We start from the raw sequence: 25000 nt of genomic DNA, 5'->3' as shown, positions 1-25000 counted from the left end.
AGCCCCAGCTTTACAAAGGGACCAGCGGGGAGAGAACAAATCAGCACTGCATATGAAAAGGGTGTTTCCTAATTTGGTGTGCCAGTCGAAACAGAAACTAAAAGAAAATGCAAGGCCAATTACAGCAATGTGGCCACCGATTTTTAGAATGTAACATACTGGAAGGGATAAAGTTTGTTAATCTTGAATAACGCAATGAACGAACGACCACCGGGTGTGCACGGTTAATGTCAATGCTTTATTTAGACGTTCTTGATCTGGATTACACAATCGCAGATGTCCCGAGCCACATTTTTACACGTTGTTGCGATAATTTATGCGTTTCCCGACAAATTTCGTGCTTGCACAATGTTCGTCAATCTTGTTTTAGCAGGAAACACAATTTCTAGCCAGGAATGCATTTATTGTGTCAATACTTAATTATTATCCACTGTTCAGTTAAAAGGATGAATGATCGGGGAGCTGACAGTTAAGCATTTTAGTTTGCACTTTATTTTAACTAAAAAATATTATGTTTTTCCATTTGTTAATTATTTCTTTAAAGAACTACCACCTTTTGACCTCTTTTTACTTTTTCATCAATACTTATTTCGTGCGTGCCTAATTTTAGCAATTCGATTTTTTTCCTCAGGCACACTCTTTTTTTTTTTAATAAGAATATATTTTATAAGAATATGAAGCCTGAAATTTGCGAAATTTTAAGAATATTTTAAGAATAAAGCCGAGGCTGAGATTTTGAAAAGGATAGCTACAATTTTGTGTGTTGAAACATCTGTAAATACAATACAATTTTATGTTTTCAACTTAACCGTATAAAATTATTCCTTTCTCTGAACGGCGAAACTAGCCAACAAAACGAAAAAAAACCTGCACCAGCGATAGCAAAATGTTCAACGCTAATGACAGAACGATACATGTAACACATATGTACAGTATTCAGTATGACAAATTCTTTCTTTAACGAAACGCGATGGATCACGAGTAACGCGATACAGATCTAGATACCAAACACTTGTAATTGATACCCAATAAATTCTAAAACGGAAATGTCATAAGAGTATTTTCGGCCTAAAATCGGCAGAAAAATAAGAATATTCAGCCTGGGCCGCAAAAAACAACATTCGTATAAAAAAAAAGAGGGTATACAAACTGAATATGTAAGTAATCCTATATTCGTCAGCTATTTTTAGATACGCATGGACTAATCAAGATGCAAGATAATGCCCCTTGAACCCCCACCTCCCCAAGAGCATCCTGTGTAACTGCGTCAACTGACCTGCCACTGCCTATTCTAAATTAACACTCAATACGTAATCAGCATTTTTGTGTAAAGCGACCATCGAAAGTCGATCTTTGTGTGTTTAAGGCGTGACGCTTATCTTGTCCTTACCACTGAATTGCATGAGTCAAAGCTAAGCGGAGTTGCGATGGTTAAAATTCCCCAAAATCCCCATTTGACCCAAACCAAGGCGATGCTGGAAAACTGGCGAAAATGTCCATTGCGTAAGAAAAATCGTTGAGCGTTGTGTGACGTGTGGCTTGGATACCAACTGTGCTTAAACCGATTAAAATCTCGTATATCACGTCACAAAAAGCTACAACCGAAGAATATAACAGCAATATTGCATGTCCACGTTCCAAGTTCAGAAATATCGTACGTGGTTCTGAAGGGAGTCACAACATACGGAGCGGTAAGTTGACGAGTAAATTGCACTCGACACGTTGCACATCATATCACTCGGTTTGAGTCAGTGTCAGCTTTGAAATGTACGGCATACAAATTTCAGCATTTTGTATTTCGAATAACCTATGATTTTAGGGAGGCTTAGAATTGGATGTGTGCGTGCGCTGAGTCAATTTTGGTTTGCAAGTTAACTCCTTGTTTAGGCGTTTGGCTGATCAATCGTACTTTCCCTGCACCGTTGAAGTGAAGAAAAGGGCAGCGAACAATTGGTAGTGATTTGATCAGAGTGTGGCTAGAAAGGGGCACGAAAGACGGAAAAGGTCGACGGCTTTATTCACTGTGTTTTCGATTAACAGCGATTTCTTAATCTACCCTTCTCCACTCAGTCTTCAGGTGGATTCTGGTGTTTTCTAAGAGACCTTTGATCACATTTTTAAATTTCGTAATCTTTGTGACCTGGGAGTCTTGTCAGGCAAAAACGCAGTCCTACCACCGAACAAAAGAGAGAGTGTTTTATCTCATATATAAGACTGCAGTCGCGTTTCTTTAGACTGTGAAGCGGTAAAAAGAATAGTGCTTATGATAATCTGATATCGTTCCTACTGTGTTCAAAGATATCAGTCAAGGCCTTTGATTCTATTTGAGACGGTACTTTGACAAATGAAAAAGTTGCAGTTATTCTACTCTATAGATAACAATAAAATTTTGCAGCAAAGGCTCTCAATATATAATACAAAAAGAATTTTTCGCAGTTATTCAAATGTCATTAACGGCGAAATAGTAACTCAACAACAAAATGCAGAGGGAAAATATGTCGCAGTTATTGAAATTTCAGTAACGGCGAAGTAGCCAAACGTAATAATAGGGAAGAGGGAATATTTCGCATTAACTATCTGTAGATAAATATAACTGTAAAATTTTCATTTATATATATATACCCTCGTTCATGTGTCCACGCATTTAGCGGTACGAAATGTTCCTTAGTTCAACAACGTCGGAATTTTACTAGGATTTGCAAGCTTTAATATAGCACTCTGGTTTCTGTCCGTTTGAAACAGGAAGTTTAAATAATACCGATAGAATTAGCCATCATTTGTTTATTTTTCGTTTAACGTTTGAGTTAGTACATCCGTCTCACACGCCTTGTTTCCGGGTTAATAAGTCTGAGGTTATTCGATCATTTCCGCAAGTTAGGACAATTTTTTAGAGAATCGCACACAAAGATTAACAAAAATTCCTTGAGGCACCGTACCTCGTGCTTCGCGAACCGGATGTAGATAACGAATTTTAAACACCTTCTGTGTGGATGAAGAGGCCAAATAAAGAACTTGTCCCACCTAAATTTGGCTTAACACTACCCGAACATTAACAAAATAGAAAACTGGATAATTCGGACGATAAGGCTAATTTTCAAGAGAGAGCTAATCGATTGATATCGGTAAATAAAGTTTATTATTAAACATGAAACTCACTAGAGGAAAAATCCATCCCTTGACAAATCCCACGGCAGTACTTGTTTATTTAGTCTCAAAAAGCAAAAGGTTACACTGCAAAAGATGGGCATATTTTTTAAATCCAGTCCCCTTTTTAGCTTTCAGGAGCGCTAGTGGGCCTCGAATTCCCCGACTTAACGGACACCCAATGACTTCTTCAACCTGATGTGATCTATCTGGTTTACAGTCTCTTCAAAAAAGTTTCCGGATAAAAAGTTTCCTTTATTCAAAAACGCTAGGTTAGCTTCGCAATCAATGTTGTCCCAGCGGAAACTGTTCATGGCTTGAACTTTGCTGAATTCTTTCGTGACAGCGTGCCATCACTCTACAGCTGATACCTGATCTTGACAAATGTATTTCACCTTCGTTTTCGTTTCGCATTTAGTGGTTTCAGCGTCTTACAGGAAATAGATCGAGATGAAAGGATGCAAATAAAAACGAAAGGAAACATATCAACCAATGCATGTTTCCATGTTGACGCGAAGTTACTCGGGAAAATATGGACAGTCGAACCTTTGTGGAGTTCTGATTATTAGTTCGAGACTCGTGAGCGCTAGACTACAATCCTGGACAAATTGATATAATATGAACACACATAAGTCTAGACTGTTCACAGTCCCCTATTTTTCCGTTCGATCGTCGGGATCGAGCACAAACTTTCGCCATCTTTGTTTTTTTTAAAACAACGTTCCAGACGTTCGCGTTGTCAATTTTCATCAGCTTAGTCATTCGAGTCAGCATTGATTCACAGGAGAACTAGCGGGCAAGGATGCGAAGAGGTCAGTAAAGAAAGTAGTGTACAGAAGTGACCCAATGTAGGATTCTTGGTTCAGATGATAATTGCCTTTCTTTTCTGCTTGCACTGGAAATGTCGAAAATGTGGAATTGAATGTTGGAAATGTAGTGTATAGCATAGTCAGTTATTTGAACTATACTCTTGCTTTTTACAATTTGTTAATTAATTTTTCATGCTTACGGTGGACTAGCCGGAAAAAAATAAAAGTTCTCTTCGCTTCCTTGCGCACATATTTTCAAAAGAAATGTATATATTTGAAATGAGGGTTATAGACGAAAAATGTAGAGTTGATCCTCGAACTTATCCGGACAATTTCGGCAGTTGTCTCTTACAGACATCTGAAAAATACAGGTGGCTTCACTGATGGAATTTGAAACCATGACCTCAGTCTGCGAAGCCGGTACAATTAAATGTTCTGCCATGAGATATTATTATTATTATTATTATTATTATTATTATTATTATTATTATTATTATTATTATTATTATTATTATTATTATTATTATTATTATTATTATTATGGCAGTATATACACATCTGGATGCCGATCCTTCTCATTCAGGCTAGGCGTTGACCGTGGCTAGCCTAAGTCTTATTTACATGCCAAAATTACGTGAAATTGCTAATCTTATATAAAAGGGAAAAAGAAAAAAAGTCACATAAAATAAATAATCTAAATAAATAATAGTATTATAAAAAAACTACACTACATGATTCCTATAAGTAGCTCGCTGCCGGCTTGTGCGGGAGTTCTAAGCTAACTAAGAACCTTAAAGGTTCTGGCGATGTTCAGACCGGCGCTGAGGACAGCTTTCTGCGCCACTGCGTAGAGATTATTATTATTATTATTATTATTATTATTATTGTTATTATTATTATTATTATTATTATTATTATAATGATTATGATTAAGATCAAGATTATGATTATGATTATTATTATTATTATTATTATTATTATTATTATTATTATTATTATTATTATTATTATTGTGGCAGTATATACACATCTGGATGCCGATCCTATTCACTCAGGCTAGGCGTTGACCGTGGCTAGCCTAAGTCTTATTTACATGCTAAAATTACGTGAAATTGCTAACGTGATATAAAAGGGGAAAAAAGATCCCATAAAATCAATAATCTAATTAAATAATACATTATAAAAAACTATATGAGTTCTATAAGTAGCTCGCTGCCGGCTTGTGCGGGAGTTCTAAGCTAACTAAGAACCTTAAAGGTTCTGGCGATGTTCAGACCGGCGCTGAGGACAGCTTTCTGCATCTGGCGGAGGACTTCTCTACCTCTCTTTACACCTCAATAACAATTCTCTAACACTCCTTCCAACGTTCTTAGAGTATCCCCCTAAGATATCTACAATTAAGTTGACTTGGCGTATCTCGAATCCAGGGTATTGCTGTTTAAGCTCCCAGCGTAGAGCAGCGTACTTTTGTGTCTTTTCCTGGTCTTCCTGGTGACGATTTTCTGTCCAAGGGCAGCTCATCTCAAAACCTTGCATCTACTCTGTTCGCTCTTTCTTCCGTATTGTACGCGTATACAGGGACATCCCAGTAAGCTGTATCTTGGTTATTCTCGTACACTGGTTTTGGCTGTATTGGGGAGTACCAGGGAGGGGCCGTTTCTATTAGAAGATAGTCCTTAAGCAACTCAAAGAAAATTATCTTAAGTGCTGCATTGTGCCTCGCAAGGTACTTTGTCTGGGCAAGTGCATTACAACCCGCAAGCACATGCACCAGGGACTCTTGAGCTTCCCCGCACATTCTACACGTGGCGTCTAGATCCTCCCGAGTCTTGGTCTTCCTGGAGTGGTACAGCTTGGTTGGTAATAGCTGCTCGTATAACTCGTTGATCCCTGCTATTGAGTGCGTTGGCGCCATCCTCCACTCCGCCAACCACGAGAAGCACTCTCTATCCAGATCTTCATCTTCCCATCCTGCCGTCACTAGCTTCCCCTGCCATCTCTGTTGTCGAATGTTCTCACAGCGTTTGTTAATCACAACTTCTTTGACCCACGGTCCAATCTTCTTCCCCTCTATACTCTCACCTTCGTCTGTTGACCCTGATGGTAGCGGGTACTGTAACTCTAATTTCATGCCCAGCTCCTCTGCATACGTTGTGCATCTCTGACCAAGGAACGCCTACCCTTCTTCTCCGCTTTCTCCTCAAACTGCCTTACGAAACCGATGGTTGGGTCTTTGTTTTGGTAAAGCCTCACCGCTGCCTTGATTTTCGTAGTCTTATACTCTGCCTCGACCGACGTCAATCCTCGCCCACCAGTTTGTCTTGAGAGGTATAGCAGATCAGTTGACGCTAGTGGGTGCTTTCCTCCGTTCTCTGTGATAACCTTCCGCGTATCTCTATCTGCAATAGGCCATACCTGAGTCCACATAAAGTATGTGATTACTGGTAGAGCGAATTTATTGGTCGCAACTACCTTAAAATAATCTGAAAGAGGGTTAGACAATATTACAGAGAGTCTACGGAGATACGTTCTTGCTGCATTTTCAAGGACTAGAGTATCTTCTTGCTTAGTGTTTTCCAGTACACCAAGGAATTTGTACTGGGAATCCTCCTCTAAGCTCTTCACCAGCTCGTGTTCTCCTACCAACATTCCAGTCGACTCTTGGAGTACTCCGCGTTTCACATGTGCAACAGCACATTTCTTCTCATTCCAATGTAGCCCGATATCTTCCATGGCTCCTTTAACATCTCTCAACACTCTTTCCAACTTTCCTTCCGATGCAGCGTAAACTTTCAGGTCGTCAACATACAACAGTTTGGTGATCTTTGCATTCAGCGATTTAAACAGACGGCGGATAGCCTTCTGTCGCTCGCAACTTCCAGGCGATGGGATTTAGGCATTGAGTAAACAGTTTGGGACACAAGGCATTACCCTGGGGGAGACCTCGGCGAAAAGATATCCTCTCTGACACTTCCAAGCCCTCTTGGGTTCTAACGACTATCCTGGTGTTCCATTTATCACTGATTCTCGCTATCTCCCGATCCACTTAGGAAAGCGATGTAAACTCACCAGCGAAGACTTTCCCTCAGCAAACCATAGCGGAATCTCTTGGTCTTCCTGTGCTATAGCCTGAAATGCTCTCGCAATCCCATCATGGACAGAATCCACTCTCTTCTAACAATAGTTCACGATGCGGTCTGGGCCTGGGGCACTCTAGTTCCTCTTCTTCAATATCACTCTCTTAGCTTTCTCCGCGCATAGCTCAAAAGATCCCTCTGGTAGATCCGGGACATTCTCCCTCATTACACACCTGATCTCATCTAGCCACTCTGCTTCTATATTTCCGTCCCCTTCTGACTCCCAAAGAGCCTTCCAGAAACCCGACGCCTCATTCACATTCGTGAATAGTCTTTGAGTTGTTTCCTTATCCTGCTGCCCATGATCATAACTGGGTCTCTCACAGTCTCCTTGACTTTCTATTGTCTCTTTGAAACTCGTATATACTCTTCCAGGGTCTAGTTGGAGCTCCCTATTCATCCTTCTGGCGTCTTCGTTCTTTTTCCTGCTCCAGAAACGCCTTTTCAGCTTTCTCAACTTCGACTTCTCCTTCTCCATATAGGCAATCAAACTGGCCACTGAGAGAGTTTTACATTCTTTCAGGAGCGCAGCTCTGTTCTTTTTTCCTTTTCTCGTGATCTTCCTGTTGGACTTTATCCTCTCTAACTCAGCCTTCGCTTTCGACAGATTAGCTCTAATCTTACATGCTTGATCCTCAAACAGCTCTTTTGCTTTCGCACTAAACTCCGGTCTGCCCACCTTGTCTCTCTTTCCATCCTGTTTTTTCCAACCTTTTTGTACAAAGAGTGCTGCTACAACTGAATACACGATACAATTTATCGCCCACAGGTAGCCAAATGGATTTTTTGATGAATCTGGCACATCACTGCGCTTGATTAGCTCACTGACAGCTGTGTTTACATCCCTTACATCCACTCCAGTAGGCCTTTGTTTTGATCTACTGTCAAAGGCGCGACCACTAAAGTAGCCTAAGGACGTAGTCCCTAATCCGAGCGTTGGCTGTGCTAATTGGAGTAACTCGCTCGCACTTGCACTAAATTGTAATTGTAATTGTCGCAATGGGACATCCCAAAGGGACTTGCTGGTTATTATTATTATTATTATTATTATTATTATTATTATTAAAGCCTCACAGTTTGGAGGAGGCCAACTTGAAATTGATTGGGCTCATGTGTTCCCGAATAATTTGAAGAGAAGGTTATAGACGAACTTGATAGAAATGATCCTCGCACTCATCTGGACCGGATGTAAGTTGTTTTTTTGACACCTGATGATGCCGGTGCAATGCTTTACCAACTGAGTTATGAAGCCATCCAGTTCAGTCAGTTGGGAGAGGTGAATTTGTTGGGTTCGTTCGTTCCTGTGAAAGGACTCGACGACTCCCCCATTGAAACCCGCATGCAAAAATGAATTTATTTTGTCAAGATTACAATACGTAACAGTAACGGAGAGATGGCGAGGCTGCGCGCGCACGCGTAACCTATACACGCCAAATACACGCCATAACTGAGAAACGCGCGTCAGCTGAATGAATCAAATTTCTATCAAAAATAGCGCGAGCAACACACCGGAAGTGAAATACGGCGAACCGGAAGTAAAACCTGCGGAAAAAATTGTCTTTATCTCGAAATTTCCGTGACCCATTTTGATTTTTTGCATGCAAGTATCATTCATGATGGCACTTTAACTAAAAAAGTTTCGGGGAAAGCTATCTAGTACAATTTTCTGTAAACTATAAAACGCCCTTTTCCGATGTATCTTACTTTTTGTCATACTCTCTAAAAAGTTAAAGAATTTAGGGGGATTTCCAACAAAGAAATAAAAACGGTAGGTCACCGACTTAGTCTTTCAGATAATTTTCAAAAACTGAAATTTAGAGGGCCCTCTTTGTGGACCTGGCGTGTTGCCGTGGTAGCCGATATGTCGCCATAATTACCCAACGATAGAGTTGCAAAGATATTCATAGTTTGCCTACACTTTGAAATATCCTTCTTTGGTATCTTTCATCGTCTCAAACACAAACACTATTGCAACGAAAAACCCTTTCGAGCCTCCTTAAACCCGCACTTACAATATGAACTTTATATTCAAAACCATATCCGTATAGTTAACCATGATGTAATTAGGGGTTACCGTGATCACTGTTACCATGACAACACTATCGGCTTCATTCGCTTTTGACCCGCAAATATTTCAATTTCCGACAGTGTTACCAGAGGCAGATATTCCCGCTTAAAAGTCAATACTACCTATCTCTTGAAGTTTCCTTAATGCCTTACAGTGAACATGTCTAAAAGGGACAAATGTCCCTTTTAGACATGACCTATGCATACCATGTACTGCATAAAGATGTATATATTTTTGCTTTTTCTTTCTACTTGTAATGTTGATATCTTAATGGCTATTTTTTTATATCTTATGTATTCAAATTTGACATTTCTGTTCTATCACAACCCGCCTCGACTAGCCAATGCTATTTGAGGTAGTGACCATTTGTGTTCCCTTTCGTCACTTATTAATAACATTAAATTGAAATTTATGAATGAAGGGGTAGTTTCTAAAGAAACTGTGGTGCTGCGTCGGTGGGGAAGTAGTATACAAAAATTTGGTTTTATCAACGGAGTTGATAATGTAAATTGGCCACCGTACAGAGATTCTAAAAGCTGACGTTTCGAGCGTTAGCCCTTCGTCCGAGCGATTCGCTCGGACGAAGGGCACGCCGAACGTGCGAGCATTAGCCTTTCGTCAGAGCGAATCCTCTGACGAAGGGCTAGCGCTCGAAACGTCAGCTTTTAGAATCTCTGTACGGTGGCCAATTTACATTATCAACTCCGTTGATAAAACCAAATTGGATTCGCTCTGACTAACGGCTAACGCTTGAAACGTCAGGATTTAAAATCTCTCTCCGGTGGCCAAATTACATTATCAACTTCTTTGATAAAACCAAAATTAAATTGAAATTTAACCTTGCGTCATATTGACCCGGCGTGTAAATGGTCTCCATGGCGATCACACAGTGAGTGCGCATAAAATGAATGATGAAAGTCCGGAAGGTATATCATAGGGCTTAACTGAAATTCTCTTGAATCAGTTGGGTCGAATGTGCTGTCAGACGCGCGTTTTGATTGGCTGGTAGGAAATATGAGCGTGTATCAAGAAATTCTTTTTCAATCAAGAAGTAAAAAAAAACAGCATTTTCTTTCATTTGTGGAATTATCTTTGAGAAATATTTTATAAAAGCGATAGAGGACTTTTTCCCCTGTTTCCATAACCTCATCTATACACTCGGGGGAGTTGGGAGAATTCTCGACAGTTATGCAAACCCTCGACTGCGTCTCAGGTTTGCATAGCTGTCTCGAATTCTCCCAACTCCTCTTCGTGTTTAGATGCTATGGAAAGACGGAAAACGTTCTCTGTTGCTTAAGTGGCGAGTATTGGGCAAACAACGTTTCCTGGATACTACTGTACTCTGCATAGTACATGGCAATAAAATCTTAGTTATGTTTTTGGCTTTGGGTCCTGTGTACAGGAAGAGAGTAGCCTCACTGTTCCCCTTATGGTTTTTGTCTCTTTCAACCCACTCTAGACTCTTGAAGTGACATCAGTCTATAGGCTGCCTGTTGTCTCGGGCTGCCTGTTTATACATCATTTTCGGCTCTCACTATCTCACAGATTCCGTATTTTAAAGTTATATAATCAATTCAAGCTTCCCCTTTCGTGGTATGATTTCAGAATGACTGCAGCGAATAATTAACGCCCCAACAATCGCTGAAATATAGGATTGCTTCCGTTGACGTCAAGAAGAATGAAGTGCATCGAATATTGATTTCCGAAGGGTCAAGACAAAAATCAAGAGTCCTTATTCTTCTGATATCTGTTTATGATGACTTGCATTTACAATGTTTTTCTTTTTTTTATCCCAATGAATTAATCCGCTTTCATCGTTAATTGAGCGATTAAAATTGAATTATTAATTTATTGTACGGAGCCAAATTGGTGTATTTTCAATGGTGCATAACTTATATTAAATTCCTTCCTTTTTGTTCTCTTCTTCGACAGCTAAGAATTTGGACCTTGCTCGTAAAAATCAAAGAAATCGCTTTGAACAAATTAATTGTGAGTTACTTGTAATTGCTTGGTAGCGTTTTCTTTTGCCCCACAAGTTTTCACCTTCTGCACTGTTAACATATCATGCAATGAATATTGTTAAAGCGATGTGCAACATTAGGGCCGTTTATACGAGAGAAAATAAGCCGCGGCTTACATAAGACGCGAACACCCCGTATAAATGGTACAAAATCTACGTTCCTGGCCTGGAACGTATTATTTACGCCGCGGTCAGAGTAAGCCGCGGCTTATTTTCTCTCGTATAAGCGGCCCTATTATTTGCGAACGGTAAAAAGCCCATATTGTTCTTGCCATCCAGATATTCGGCTACCAGTAAAAGCAATACCATACGTTTTTTGATCTTTGTTGTATTGAGTTCTTCGGTGAGCATAAAATAATCTATTACAGTTCAGATTAGTATGACTCGTTTTACTGTTCGGTGTTCGGTCAGGAATCAAACTTACGGCCTTTTCGAGCAATCAAAGGACACTCGGGAACTTTTATATTTGCAACTAGTGTGGGATGCATGCATCATGACAACTTCAGTATATATACTAAGTTGAGCTGCATCTTTTTTTTCACCGGAGCAACGTAAGGCTGCAATTGAAGAAGCATAAATACCACTTCTGATGTCTATTATTTTTTTCTATTTTCGTCAAGGGTTGAAATGTGTAATCAGTATAAATCAGTTAGGGGATGGCACTTAATCACTTTTTCTAAGTTGTGAGTGAATTCGCAACATTCTCGTTTCCTTTATATGACTTATTTCCTTGGTTTTTCAGCTGAGTCGCTAATCAACAAGAGATGAACAACAACACTAGTGTTATCCCAGACTACCAAGGACAAAGCAGCGACCCTAACATTGAACCTCACATTGCCTTGCGAGTGTGCATGGGAATTATAGCTGTTGTTGCTTTCGTGAGCAATGCACTCCTTGTGGTGGTGTTTATTCACAACAGATCTCTGTTGCGAAGCTCTTATAATGTTCTTATCCTGAGCTTGGCAATCACCGATATGACCACAGGTAAGATAATTCATCTACTATTGTTACCTATGGACGACTATTTCATTGACATTTCAACATGGAAGACCGGTGCCGACTGTTACCTGAACCCAACTTAATGGTTTAGCTCATAAGGTTCTCCTGTAACGCAATGGTGATGTTGCCCGTACAAATTGCTTTCGGATTTTCCCTTGTATGCCTCGTCACTACAGACAAAACGCGTTATTCCCGGTTACGCGATTTTGTGGTACTCAACGGAGACGTTTTGTACTAAAACAAATCTTGTAACCAGGAGTGTAACAGAGAGAGGCATTTTGGGTTAACTATTTGGATAGCCTCGACTGCTGCAGTTTGGTATTTCAAAAGTTTAGGGTGATGGATTATCATGTCCGACTAGTTTCTGTTTACTTGCCCTAATCGCGAATTCGAACAATTTTCGAAGTTGTGCGCTTGAAATCAGCTAGCGTGACCGTTTGAATTGTACATCTGGTGATACTGCTGAGTTAGTTGGTTCTAAATATTGATCTGGTATTTTACCTATCGTTATCCTTTTCGTATTATTCAAATGAAAGCTTGAGAGCAGTTCAGTAATCATGCTGCTGTTTATCTTTAGTTGCTGTGAAAGTAGCCGTGATTCCAACTTTTGATCTCGTGGTTCATATCCTTCACAGAGAGCGTTCCCAAAAACGTGCGTGCGTGTTGGGGGTGTGGGACTGGGAAAAAATTGGGGGTCCTCCAAAAAAATTAGGGGTAAAAAGGAAGGTGTTTGGAAAATATAAACATTCTTACGGGGGTACCTTAAATCATGAAAAAAAAAAATTGTCACTAGCCAATGTAGACACGATTTAACAAAATATAATTTTCGATAGTGTAAAATGGGGTTGACAGGCTTACATGACTCCCTTGTACGTGGTCTGGTTTCCTTTTCCTTTGTCATAATTTTGCTCTCTCGAGTACATAGTTGAATGCACGCCTCTTTTTGGCGGTTCCTGTAAGCTTTCATTAAGCAATAGTTTTTGTTATATTTTACTATAGATTTGGACCCTTACACTACTGTGTGATATTTCTTTTAAGAAAATAGTTGGTCTTGATGATATATCATTACTTTCTTGGTGTTGATTTTCTCTGTAGCAGTCCAAGGTTTTCGTTTGAGGCCAGAGGGCGGACATTTCGTCCGTTGATTCCCATCCCATGTCCGGTACTTTGATACCATTATTTGAGGGGTTTCTTTTATTTATTATTGTAATGTTTTTTTACTTGTTAAAAAGAATTTGAGAGAACTCCAGCCTTGTCTGGGAAAGTGGTTCTTGTGTACCTGAAACACTGGAAACCTGTTAGGTTGTGCCATGTATCGGTGAGATAGCTCAAGAATCTTCCAAAACGCAGTTTTGAGAACCAGATAGCTAGGACCTTATTCAAAATCCTTCAAGATCAGGAGAGTTATCTAATGAACTAATTGATGCGATGTCCACAGTAAAGGGAAGCAATGTGTAATTGTGTCATCATAATCCAGTGTTCCAAACCTAAATTTTGTTATCTCAATTTGTAATTGGTTGTCATTTTTAACGTAATGTAGTTTGTTTTTGTGGCACTGCACTACACACTATGTCACCGAGTTGTAAGAGTGTATGAGCGTAAGAATGTAAGAGTGAAATAGGCCCGCAGCCTGTCCACAACTCACGAACATAAACAGGTCTGTTGGAAGCATACTTGAGTTTCAACAAAATGAGCTCCAAAATTGGCAAGAATTTGTGACGCTGATGAATAATAAAGCAGCTGCTATTTCCAGAACGATGGAATTACCTGGTCTAGCCTGGTATAGGAGAGTGCATTTTTGACTTTGTAGAAACAATGGTGAACCTCAAGAGTTGGGCGGTTTTGATCGTTGTGTTGAATTTGCACATTGCTTGTCAATCTTTAAAACAGTTGAAAGAAAAAATACCAAACTAACAAAAACAAAAACCCAGTGTGTTGCCATCATTTTGACACAAATGTATCCTTTGTTTCGCGAGTAACCATGCAAGGTTAATTTGATCATGGCGCCCGCTGAATTCGATGTTATACTTTCGATTTTGCGATTTACTTGTGCAGCCAAAAGTACAATGGAAAAATTGAACGTAGCAAAAATCTCCCGAAATGCTTTTCGCTGATGGTAACGTTTTATATTCTCGGTTCAAAATTTAAGTTGTTTCACATGAAAACTTGTTGCTGATGGCAAAATATTTTATCCTCGATCGACACTTCCTGAAAACCTCTTCTGGTCTTCCTAAAATCTGTCTATCAAAATTTATTTACTTTTGCATCAATATTTGTTTTGCATAAAGCAGGTTAACAAAATCTGTACCTTGCTTCGTTTGCATTTTTTAGCGTTAAAATAGAATTTTCGGTCCTATGTTTCTGACGGCGAGTCGTGTATTTTGAGGTCATCCATCCAAATACCAACCCCGCAGTACAGGGTTTGCTTTAGTGAACTTTTTTCTTAGGAAGCTGTCCGACGCTCAGAGTGCACGCTGAAACTTGTGGTGAAAAAGAAGTTGTAAGGGAACTTGAAAATGATGAACATGTCTGCCTCCAAGCCCATGTTTCTCGATTCCGTTTTATTTTCGTCAATCTTTCTGGGATTTAGTATTTTACTAGTAACCACATGTCTTCTCAGGGGGCTATTTACCAAATACATCTAGCATTGCATTATCATGATATGCGGTACCCTAACAATATTGTGTACTATTAGAGCTACATAATTATTACGCAAAGATAACTTGAATCTCCTGGAAGACAAAACGCAGCTCAGTTGGTAATTATACAGCGCTGTGACTGCACTACCACACGTACGCAATTGCGTGCCTATTTTCTAGTGTTGTTATCCACCGTCCCCACACTACACGCCTCGGCTTGTGAACGCTCCCTCATATTCGAACATCCATAAAAGGCACTGCTAAGCAGTACTATCCTGTGATGCTGTTTCTGATTTACTGAAAATCGTAAACACGATAGTTTAATCACGGATAACACTACTGAACTGTTGATTGTAGATTTGTGGCAAATACCACGGCGAATGAGCACGCTATAATACGCTTATGGAAGCAAGTTTGAGCCTTGCACAAAAATCATAAAAGAGAGAAAACAAGTACTGCATTTTCGAGATCATTGATCATCCTCTAAAACGGGTAACAAATATATCTTTGAATGTTAAGGCTGAAACTGCGTCAGTCTGAAATTCAAACAATTCGACTTATTTTTGGGTGCTGTTTAGGTCACAGTTAATTTTGGTTCAAGTGCGATCTTCAAATATTTTTATAAACTATGTTTAAGGGCCGATTTAGGGCCGATTTACAAGATACGATTTTGTCGCATGCGACAAGCTCACGACAGGCCTACGACATGACTTTACGATTGTCGCAGCGTTTTAAAACATGTTTAAAATGCTACGACATTTTTGCAGACGTACATAACAATCGTAAATCATGTCGTGGGCCTGTCGTAAGCCGTTGTCGCATGCGACAAAATCGTACCGTGTAAATCGGCCCTTACAAGATAAGATTTTGTCGCATGCGACAAGTTCACGACAGGCCTACGACATGACTTACGATTGTCGCAGCGTTTTAAAACATGTTTTAAAATGCTACGACATTTTTTCTGACGTACACAACAATCGTAAATCATGTCGTGGGCCTGTCGTAAGCCGTTGTCGCATGCGACAAAGTCGTACCGTGTAAATCGGCCCTAACACTATGTTTTTCTTATTCACGAGTCACGTGCAGTATTGCTTAACATTGCTTAAAATTGTCCAGCTAATTACGAGGATCATTGTTGTGCCATTCGCCTATAACCGCACTTCAAATATACATCCATTTCATTCATTTTTCTTTTTCCTTTTGTGCGACAATTTTATGAAATGGACGTAATCTCCTGAGACCTAATCAGCGGGTCTCAGGCTCTTGTTTATCATTAAAATGTCTTCTATATTCTTGGGATCAGAGTGGTTATCAGACATCATGTTAGTTGTTTTACACTGACACGCTCAGCAAAAAAACTTACGAAGCGATGATCTTTTTGCCTGGACAAATGTCCTTAGGATAGTCCTGAATTTCAAAAATTGAGCACCAAACTGAAATTTGCTCCTCGTTTTAAAAGTCAGCTAACTAGAAGATTTAGTGTTTTTTACGGTCTCATGGATTATAACACCCCAAATCATGTATATCATTCTTGCGAAGTTCAAATTGCACAAGAACAAGCGTTTTTCTTGTAATGATAGCCAAATCTCGCAGGCAGATAGAAATTATTAATTGAAAAATGTTTACAATAGTTCTTGATCAAGAGAAGCTATGATCTTCGCAGTTATGAGCGCAATTTTTGCAATTGCGTAGAGAAGCCTGAAAAATTCAGGACTTCAACGGGGTTTGAACCCGTGACCTTTTTCAGGCTTCTCTACGCAATTGCAAAAATTGCGCTCATAACTGCGAAGATCATAGCTTCACTTGATTTCATATCCGCAGTTCATATATGATTCATTTCATATACCATTTCATCAATAGTTCTTGAGATAAAAGAATTTTTGACAATGATTTTTATCAACTGATTTTCGCCAAATATTGGTACTTGAACAACCACTGATATATATAGGTGCCTTCCCGTATAATAATAGCTTTACGTAGGTGGGACCACCTTAAAACTCTCACGAACATGACAAAGGTGACGATTTCTACTTTTCTTTGTGACCCATCCTTTTCATCACAATTGGAGACGCTTAGTAGAAGTTGATCATAATTTTATATCATTTCTTAATTTCTCTTCATCTTATTATCCGCAGGTATTGGCCTGATTATAACGCCAGCTTACGTCATAGGCATAAGCAACTTCCCTATCCCAGGGGGCTTTGCAGGAGATCTCTTCTGTCGCATAGTGGCGTCGTACTATCTTGTGTTCACCCTCGGCATCGTGTCGGTTTACACAATAACTTGTCTGTCCCTTGAGAGATGGTTCGCCGTGGCAAAGCCTCTTAAGTACAGAGTTGGATTTAAGAGCTACAGAATCTACCTTATGGTGACAATGGTATGGGTAATATCGTTTTTATTCAATGCCCCACATTTGTTTGAGATGGAACTGGGGTCAAATGGCGAATGCGTATGGGTTGTCCTCACGGAAGGAAATACCAGAAAAGTGGTTGCCTTGGTTGAATTTCTTGGAAAATTCCTTATTCCGCTTTTGATCACTTGCGTTTCCTTTCTAAGTCTGTGGAGGAAAGTTCGACATTCCCCAGCTTTGTTCAAGACCCGAAAAGGCAAGTCCGGTGTACGTCTTTTGCGCATGTGCGCTCTTATCGCCATAACTCTGGCGCTCTGTTGGTTTCCCAACCAAATTTACTACTTGCTTTTCAAGTTTGACATCACCAAGATGGATACCCCTGCTCACCAAGTCACGGTTGTGTTATGTATGGGGAATTCCACGTTAAATCCATTTATTTATTGCGCTTCTAACTCAACATACAGGAAGCAGTTTATGGGATTTTTGGGCCTAGGAAAAGAAGATTACAGCCTCGATGATCTCTCCTCGAATGCCAAAAAAGCCAATAAGAATACAAGCAGCACTTCCGATCAAGGGGCACGGAAAATTCAAACGGTGAAAAAGTTATCGCAGGGTGAATTTAACGACTGTTATGCACGAGGCACTGAAGAACGTCAAGTATAATCGTTATTGAATACAAGCTTTTCTCATATTATGAAATTTAGATCAAGGACATCGTCATCAACAACGGAAACGATGTCATCAGCAAGCTTTATAGGCTAAAAATTGTTAGTGTTCTTTACTGTCCCTTTATCAGTGAAAAATGCCGTTTGATTGAGCGCACGTCATTTTATTTTAATGTAGCAACATTTGAAGACCAACGCTAAAAAAGACGTGATATAAACATTGACTTAGGGACGTTCGCGATAATTGTTTGTGCGCATCGTTACTGCGCAGGTAACGCGACTGTAATATGTCACGCATTACTTCGAGCATTAGTAAAGTTGAGGTTTTAAGACGAAATCCGATAGAAAATCGAGCAATTTCAGTTTTTAGTGGACAAAAATCTGGTACCAGAATAATTTTAAGCATTTTACAGTCCTTTTTACATTTCCTTAAAACTAAAGATATAACCATTTGCCTGAAATAACACCGAAAACAATTTCCCATGGGAATGAGAAAAATTAAATTTCAACGTTCAGAGAAATTGTGCAAACACAGGTAAAATTTCATCATCAGTTTCATTTCACCAGTACTTTCAAGTGTTTCTTACGAAGTTCAACAGTTTTTTTTTGACGTTTGGTGTTGCTAGAAATGATCTTTCTTCAGAAGATATTTAAAACAGTCGTACAGAGGTTTGCAATACGATGTTTATAATCTTGGTACTAGGTTTTTGTCCACTTGTTACTCGAACTTCTGGTGGATTCCGTCTTAAAACCTTTGCAAAAACCGTGGACGATAAGTCTTGCACCACGTTGGATCAGAGAAGATCGTGATCAGTCAAAATTGATTAAAAACTATTTGTGCAAGACAAGTAGACTTCTGCACGACTGATATTCACGTTGTTTTATCAGTCGTGCACTAGTCCACTTGACTTTCATAAATATTTTTCAAGCATTAGTGACAATAACACGGTGACAAAAATTCCAGGCCACAAAAAAATGGCACAGTTATTTCCGAATCATCATGAAACGTTAAAGAGAAGTGAGCGGCAGGGTGGAAAAGATCTGGAAAAGGTAGCTGAACGAGTAGTGGCTGAATTCGAAAGTTTGGAAAACTCGAGGTCGAACCGTTGCGTAAATTTAATGGGGCTGTTTTTTCAAATGTATTCATTACACTACGAACTTACTATCATTTTCGAGCTACCATGAACAGCTCACTTTTTCCCGCGTTTTGCCATGCTTAAAACATCGAAGTTTGTCTAGACAAACTCTCGCGTTTTTAATTGAACAATTAACGTTTAGAGTGTGAACATTGACAGCTCCGTCTGTGTGTTTCTGCACGTGAAACACAGGTTTGAAAAACTTTGCACAATTATGAATGTCAACAAAGGACAAGCTTACATTTCTGGAAAATCCTGCCACAACGAACTTAAATGGCTTATAGTATGAAAGGGCTTGGAGAATGGAGGAGATCAAGCGAACTGTTTTTTGCCAGTTGCCTTCAATTTAAAAACATGACAGTTTATCTTAACAAACTTGAATGTAGACACTCTTATTCTTTGGCCATTTCAACTTGAGTAAAAATAACAAACAAAGTGCGGTTATAAACATAACGAGATAACGCATGTTGTAACATAAAAAGTTTTACAACATGCGTTATCTCGTTACGTTTATAACCGCAGTTTGTTTGTTATTTAAACTTGAATGTTTTAAGCGTTGAAAAACGCGGAAAAACGTTAGCCGTTCATGGTAGCTCAAAAATGGTAGTAAATTCAAAATGAATGCATGTTTTGAAGTTCTTTTTATCTACTCTCGTGAAAATATAGCAGAATTGTATTTTTCGTCCTCGTCCGCTTGAATAGTGCGGACCTGCGTGGAAACAATCAGCGATTAAATTTCACAAAAACCATACTCCAGAAGATGATCAGGACGGCAATGGAGAGATAATATACAAAACACTAACCAAATGATGATGACGTCTGCTTGAAACTTCGTTGCTATGATCGAGGATTTTTTTAAAATAAAAATCTGTTATCCCTTCAAAAATCGATCCTTGTCTTGGTTTCCAGTCCTTCCCCGACAGGTCACGCAAAAAACGTGACAAACGAAATTTTTCAAGAGCTTTGCAACATCACATTGATTTTACTCCTTTAGATCATCAGTGACCCCTATTTTTTAAATCATGTAACATTTACTTTACTTACTTTCTACAAAATATGATTAAATGAACAAAATTCCCGCCTTAAGAAGTTATCTTTTTTTTTTTATTTTCTTTTCTCGTGCTATCGAATTCCTGAAGTGGCTGCTGCAACGGGTAGAGCTTACGAAAACGCTCGTCGAGGATGAACTCTACTGTTTACGACTTCCCTAGTGGCATGTAATCATCTAAAACTTCCACTCCTAAAAAACCTTGATGAGGCTTCATTTCGTTATTATGACCTATTTATCGAAATTAAGGCATTCCACTGCCATTTTCTCCGAAACAAAGTCTGTGACCCCCAATTTTTTTTCATTTTTGGAGTAAGTACTTTATGACCTAACTCTAGGCGAGAAATGAAGAAAATTTCACCGTAGGAAGATTTTGCCGCGAACGTCCTTAAATTCTATTTAAATGAATTCATCCAGCGCAAGCTTCAAATGCTGTTACATTTAAAAAAATCAAACGACATTTTCCACTGATAAAGGGACAGTAGTCCCGAAACGTCTGGTTTTAATTAAGCAACTTTAGCGCTGGAGAGCACTCACAAGTACTTAACTTTTAATTATACTATCGGGGCTACACAGTTTATAACCATATTGTAAGTTTTATAAGCTACGGTCAGGAGCACATAACCCAGAAGTGTCGATCTTTCTCATTTGGCCTTGGCCCATCAGTATACTGTATTACCTAAATTTAGAATACAGGTTTCGCAAAATAATGGCCAATCAGATTGAGCCTAACAACTCTCCTGATTGGTTGCAACCAAGTAGCTGCTCGTGCTAAATGCAAAATCGTGCGCGGAAAGACGGGCGGAACGCAATCAGTGCCGCTACGCCTTGCTCGCGCAAAAATCTAGCAGTAGCCGTTTTAAAAATAGATAGTACTAGTAGGGAGCTTAAGCACACGCTTTTTTGAGACGCGGACCGAAACCGGAAGAGAAAATTTCGTGTGCCAGGACAGTAGTGTCTCCCACATTTTTATATAAATCATCTAAAATGGAGAAATGATATTTAGCAATATAAATGCGGTTGTGTGAAGACAAGTTAAAAGAGAAAACAGGTTACTTCCGGTTGCCGTCCGCGTCTGAAAAACGCGCGTACTTAAGCTCCTTAATACTGTAAACTAATGGGTCTCATTCCATAGCAGATCGAGACTTCTGGGTTATGAACTTCTGCTACGGTTGATCTTATCTGCGAAACAAGTTTAAAAGATGCGAAGTTCTCACAATGCGACTTTAAACAATTATCATTATGTCGTTCTAGTAATTGCCGCCAATATTTAGTTTTCGTCCTGGCTTGATTTAAATTCTTCCCCTCGTACTTTCGTAATGGAAAGCCAAACCCATTCCAGCTCTCATAACGTTATAATTCATACAAGAAACATTTCCGTAATTCTCAGCATGAGGGTATTGTCCTTTGTTTATTGCAGTGTTTGAGCTTGATCATAGTTTCTGAGCCGATATGAGAACCGTTTTGAAGTTGCAGAGTTACCTATCAGCTGCATCATAAATTAAGACCGGTCCATATGATTTAAGTTCAATTAAGAAAAAACGACGGCTAAGGGAAAGAAAACGTCACCTTATAATGTAATTCTGCGCAATCTTGAGAATTTCGCAGTTATTCCGTCTTATTTATCAGACGAGCGAAGTATCATATAACTGGATCACGGTAAGAACGTCCAGTTTTGAAATAAATATGGCAATGGAAGATGCTAGATTTCTCATCAAAACCTTAAATTTGGTTATTCCAAGCTATACTTTTGCGGAGTACGACGTGGAAGTGTATGAAAATGCGTGGCGCACGTTGAGTTCGAACCTTTTATACCATGATACAGCTATAGCCGTCACCGTTTCTTAAAATCCCCTTTTTTGGGAGTCAGAGACGGTAAATGCTAACCCTGGTTTAGAATCGTGGAACCGCGTTTCGGACAGTGATTACGTTCCGTATTGATCTAAGCAAAAATTGGAATAGATTAATTTAGCTATTATGGATGGCCGATCATTCGAGTTAACATGAGCCCAAACTTTTTCTCAATGAAAACGGAAGGACAGAGAGAGAGAGAGTCAATTCAAGGTTGCCTTGTTAGTGGCATGTATCGGTCTTTGAAGTTGTATTTTGTAATTTTCGTGATCTTCCTTTTTGTATCCTTGTATTATCCCAATATGATGATCAAGTACTAAAAAGCTGTTTACATGTTGCATGTGCATGGTGTCACCGAAAAGAACATTTTTTTGAGAGAGATGTTATATGTTAACCCCGGTGAATGAACTGAGATTTATGTTTCGATGTTGAATCGGCGATACTCGGAAAATACCGGAGTGCTCCTTTGCAGCAGTCGTAATCGGAAGGTCGCAGGGAAGCACTCGGATTTATTTTCGCGTATCCCTGAGTTAAAATCGAAAAAATTAATCTCTTCAAGAACATTATAGTTTGGACGTAAATGAGTTTAGTAAATTTTTAATTAATTTGACCTTTTGTGAATATATTGGCCTCCAGTGGTGAATAGACCTTATACCTACTATCAAACTTGGGCAAATGACTCAGTTACAGTATTCCCGCTAAAATTTTGGGTTTTTACCACACCCTTCCCCGCCAATCTTGTAAATGCTGGATGGTTGGAGCATGCAACAGTAAAATATCTTAGGGTAAGGGAAAGGAATGGAAAAAGAAAAACTTGTACTTCATTCATAACGTTGTTACTTTATTATCCCTCTAGTCTACTTAATGATAACATCGATCAACACTCCAGATAAGATAAGATTGATCATCACTCCAAAGATTTCCCCTTGGTTTCAGCGAAATGCCCAAATTGTTGGAGCAAATTGTTAGGCGGTGATTTTCTTCTCTTCTTCGTCCAAATCCACCTCTGGATAAAATGGGTCTTTTTCTTCGTCGGATTCTAAGAACGTTAGAGACAGATAAATGCATTAAGACACACAAGAGCATTCATTCAGCAGTCCATGATTTCTGCTACAGCATTGAAGCAAAAGCACGACATGTCATGTTTTTTACACTATTGGTGAAAGAAAAGGAAAAGTGGTGTAGTAGCTCTTCAAGTGAAGCTATGATCCTCGCAGTTATTAACGCAATTTTAGCAGTTGCGTAGAGAAGCCCCGAAAAATTCAGGACTTCTCTACGCAACTGCTAAAATTGCGTTCATAACTGCGAGAATCATGGCTTAACTTGACTTCATATCCGCAGTTCAATATATATGATTCATTTCATATACCATTTCATCGTAGTAGCTCTTGTAAGTTAGATTTTGATTCGCTTGATATCCAAACAGGATATAACTACAATACCTAGTGATAAAACTAAGAGAGCTGTTAAACTATTACAAGCTTACAAATGTGGTCATGCTCTACCTACAACTTTAGACACTTTCCTGAGAAAAGGAAACATGCACTGGCATTTTTTGAAAGACTCTGTTACACTGTACACAGGAATAAGTATTTCACACAGAAAGATGAAATCAATGGAGTGCCCGCCAGGGTGTGGGCTCTCGTACTAATACACAAGTATCACAAGGCCAGGGTACAAAGACGAAGGAAACATTAAGGAAAACAATCGAGTTATGACGTCCGATGTGCAGTAGTGTTTATTTTTTGTTTATTTAAAAAAGAAAGTGTTAGTGTTACCTTTTAGCTCTTCGTTTACATTCATGTCCCGAAACTGTTCGCTTTCTTCTCCCTCTTCCTCTTCATCCGCCACTTCTTGAGAAGATCGTGGTCCTTTATCTATTCATTAAGATAATAACAAGGAGGTACAAATCAATGCATTTATATAGAGGAAGACAAACGGACAGACGAGCAGTTGAATGTATGGATAGGTGGGCGGACGAACGGACCGATGGATGGACAGATATTCTCTGTCTTCATTGAGAAGCTCCAATCGATTGACCCTATTCCGGAATAAGAATACGTGGAGTAATTATTTAAAACGATATGTCTGGCGTTTTGAAGCAAATAGAATAATAAAGATATGTTGAAAATAGCAATTTAGCAGGTGTTATGACAATTTTAATGTGAATCTCCGTAAAAGCGAAAAATTTTTTAACTTCTATTCCATGTATTCCTATTCCGGAATACGGTCAATCGAACGCACCCTTAACTGACTGTATTCCACATTCCACCCCCACCCCCCTCCCTGGCCAGCTGTGGAAAGAAGTCCTTTTGTTTTCCCTTTTGGCTCCTTCTTAGACGGCTCGAATTAATCCCTCTTCCACCCCCGTCCGTCTTCATTTTCCGTCAGAAAGCGAGGGAATGTACAACAATGTTACCTTCTTCTGGAATCGGCTCATCTTTTTCAACTTCCTTCTCCAGCATTCTCAACATCTCTACGTACAAAGAAGATTAAGCGAACTTGATTGTTTTTGTTCGGACCTTCCTTATATATTATAAAAGGATGTAAATGCAACAATTCTTTGTCACCCTCCGCACCACTTTATCACTCTTCTGACTGAATCAAGAAAACCAAGGAAATGTTTTTTTTTTTGTGTGTATGATCTTCTGCATTATAACTATTCTAGCGTGCACCACAAAAGCTGGTGGAATGTCTTTACTCACCGGACATGGCTTGGGTAGCCAAATCGCTAACTTGATCCTCAATAACATTACAAATACTCAAAGAATAGCGTGCTGACCCACAACTTTTATCTTATAAAAGAGTAGCCTTCAGTCTGTGTTTGAGCGATGATTAATTAAACGTGTAAAAACTGTACAAAATCTAATTACTAGTTATTTTTTAAAAAAGCACGGTTACCCCCCCCCCCCCCCCTCCCCCACCTTTTCTTTTTTTTCTTTTTTCTTGTTGCAAAAGCCGAAAATGAGATGTATTTTTCTCAATAATCCTTACATAGGGAAAAATACCGGCGTATACTGAAGGTGGCACCGTCCTTAAAATAACAGGCACATAGAGAAACATAGTAGGACTTCTTTAAAATGACTTACTATGAAATTAAAAAATGTTAAATTGATGTAAAAACCTTTGTTAAC

The 25000-nt window shown here is 39.2% G+C and overlaps 2 protein-coding genes across 6 annotated transcripts in view; one reads left to right on the top strand and one right to left on the bottom strand.

Moving 5' to 3' along the window:
* The first annotated feature begins 1379 nt into the window (after nt 1–1379).
* Nucleotides 1380–22489, top strand: LOC138024567 (rhodopsin, GQ-coupled-like). 3 transcript variants are annotated; one of them, XM_068871794.1, is made up of 4 exons: nt 1380–1691; nt 11091–11147; nt 11921–12162; nt 16952–22489. In XM_068871794.1, the coding sequence occupies exons 3-4, from the start codon at nt 11943–11945 to the stop codon at nt 17827–17829; spliced, it is 1098 nt and encodes a 365-aa protein (XP_068727895.1). In that variant the 5' UTR covers nt 1380–1691; nt 11091–11147; nt 11921–11942; the 3' UTR covers nt 17830–22489. The 3 variants fall into 3 exon arrangements, with proteins under 3 accessions (XP_068727895.1, XP_068727893.1, XP_068727894.1); XM_068871792.1 differs by lacking the exon at nt 11091–11147 and having other exon boundaries at nt 1381–1691; XM_068871793.1 differs by lacking the exons at nt 1380–1691; nt 11091–11147 and adding an exon at nt 11627–11729.
* A 197-nt stretch (nt 22490–22686) lies between these two features.
* LOC138024569 (myelin transcription factor 1-like) overlaps nt 22687–25000 on the bottom strand; it is a 3367-nt gene continuing 1053 nt past the window's right edge. For 2 of the 3 annotated variants that reach the window (XR_011127047.1, XM_068871795.1), the window contains 3 exons: nt 24286–24342; nt 23645–23743; nt 22687–22905 (listed from right to left, as the gene is read on the bottom strand). Coding sequence is in view for 2 of the 3 variants with exons in the window: in XM_068871795.1 (XP_068727896.1) it covers nt 22832–22905; nt 23645–23743; nt 24286–24342 (230 nt within the window). In the remaining variant the exon portion in view is untranslated. The remainder of the gene's footprint in view (nt 22906–23644; nt 23744–24285; nt 24343–25000) is intronic. The other variant, XM_068871796.1, reaches the window with a different exon arrangement.

The sequence above is a fragment of the Montipora capricornis genome, chromosome 11 (genome assembly GCF_036669925.1).
Source record: "Montipora capricornis isolate CH-2021 chromosome 11, ASM3666992v2, whole genome shotgun sequence".
Lineage (NCBI taxonomy): Eukaryota > Metazoa > Cnidaria > Anthozoa > Scleractinia > Acroporidae > Montipora > Montipora capricornis.
Note: the sequence above shows the minus strand (reverse complement) of the source record. Positions and strands in the feature narration are given on the sequence as shown.

Bases quoted from the DNA above. Each gene is read 5' to 3' on its own strand.
- LOC138024567 (XM_068871794.1), top strand. From the start codon at position 11,943: ATGAACAACAACACTAGTGTTATCCCAGACTACCAAGGACAAAGCAGC. The intron at 12,163-16,951 runs GTAAGATAATTC...TATTATCCGCAG, and splicing joins AATCACCGATATGACCACAG to GTATTGGCCTGATTATAACG.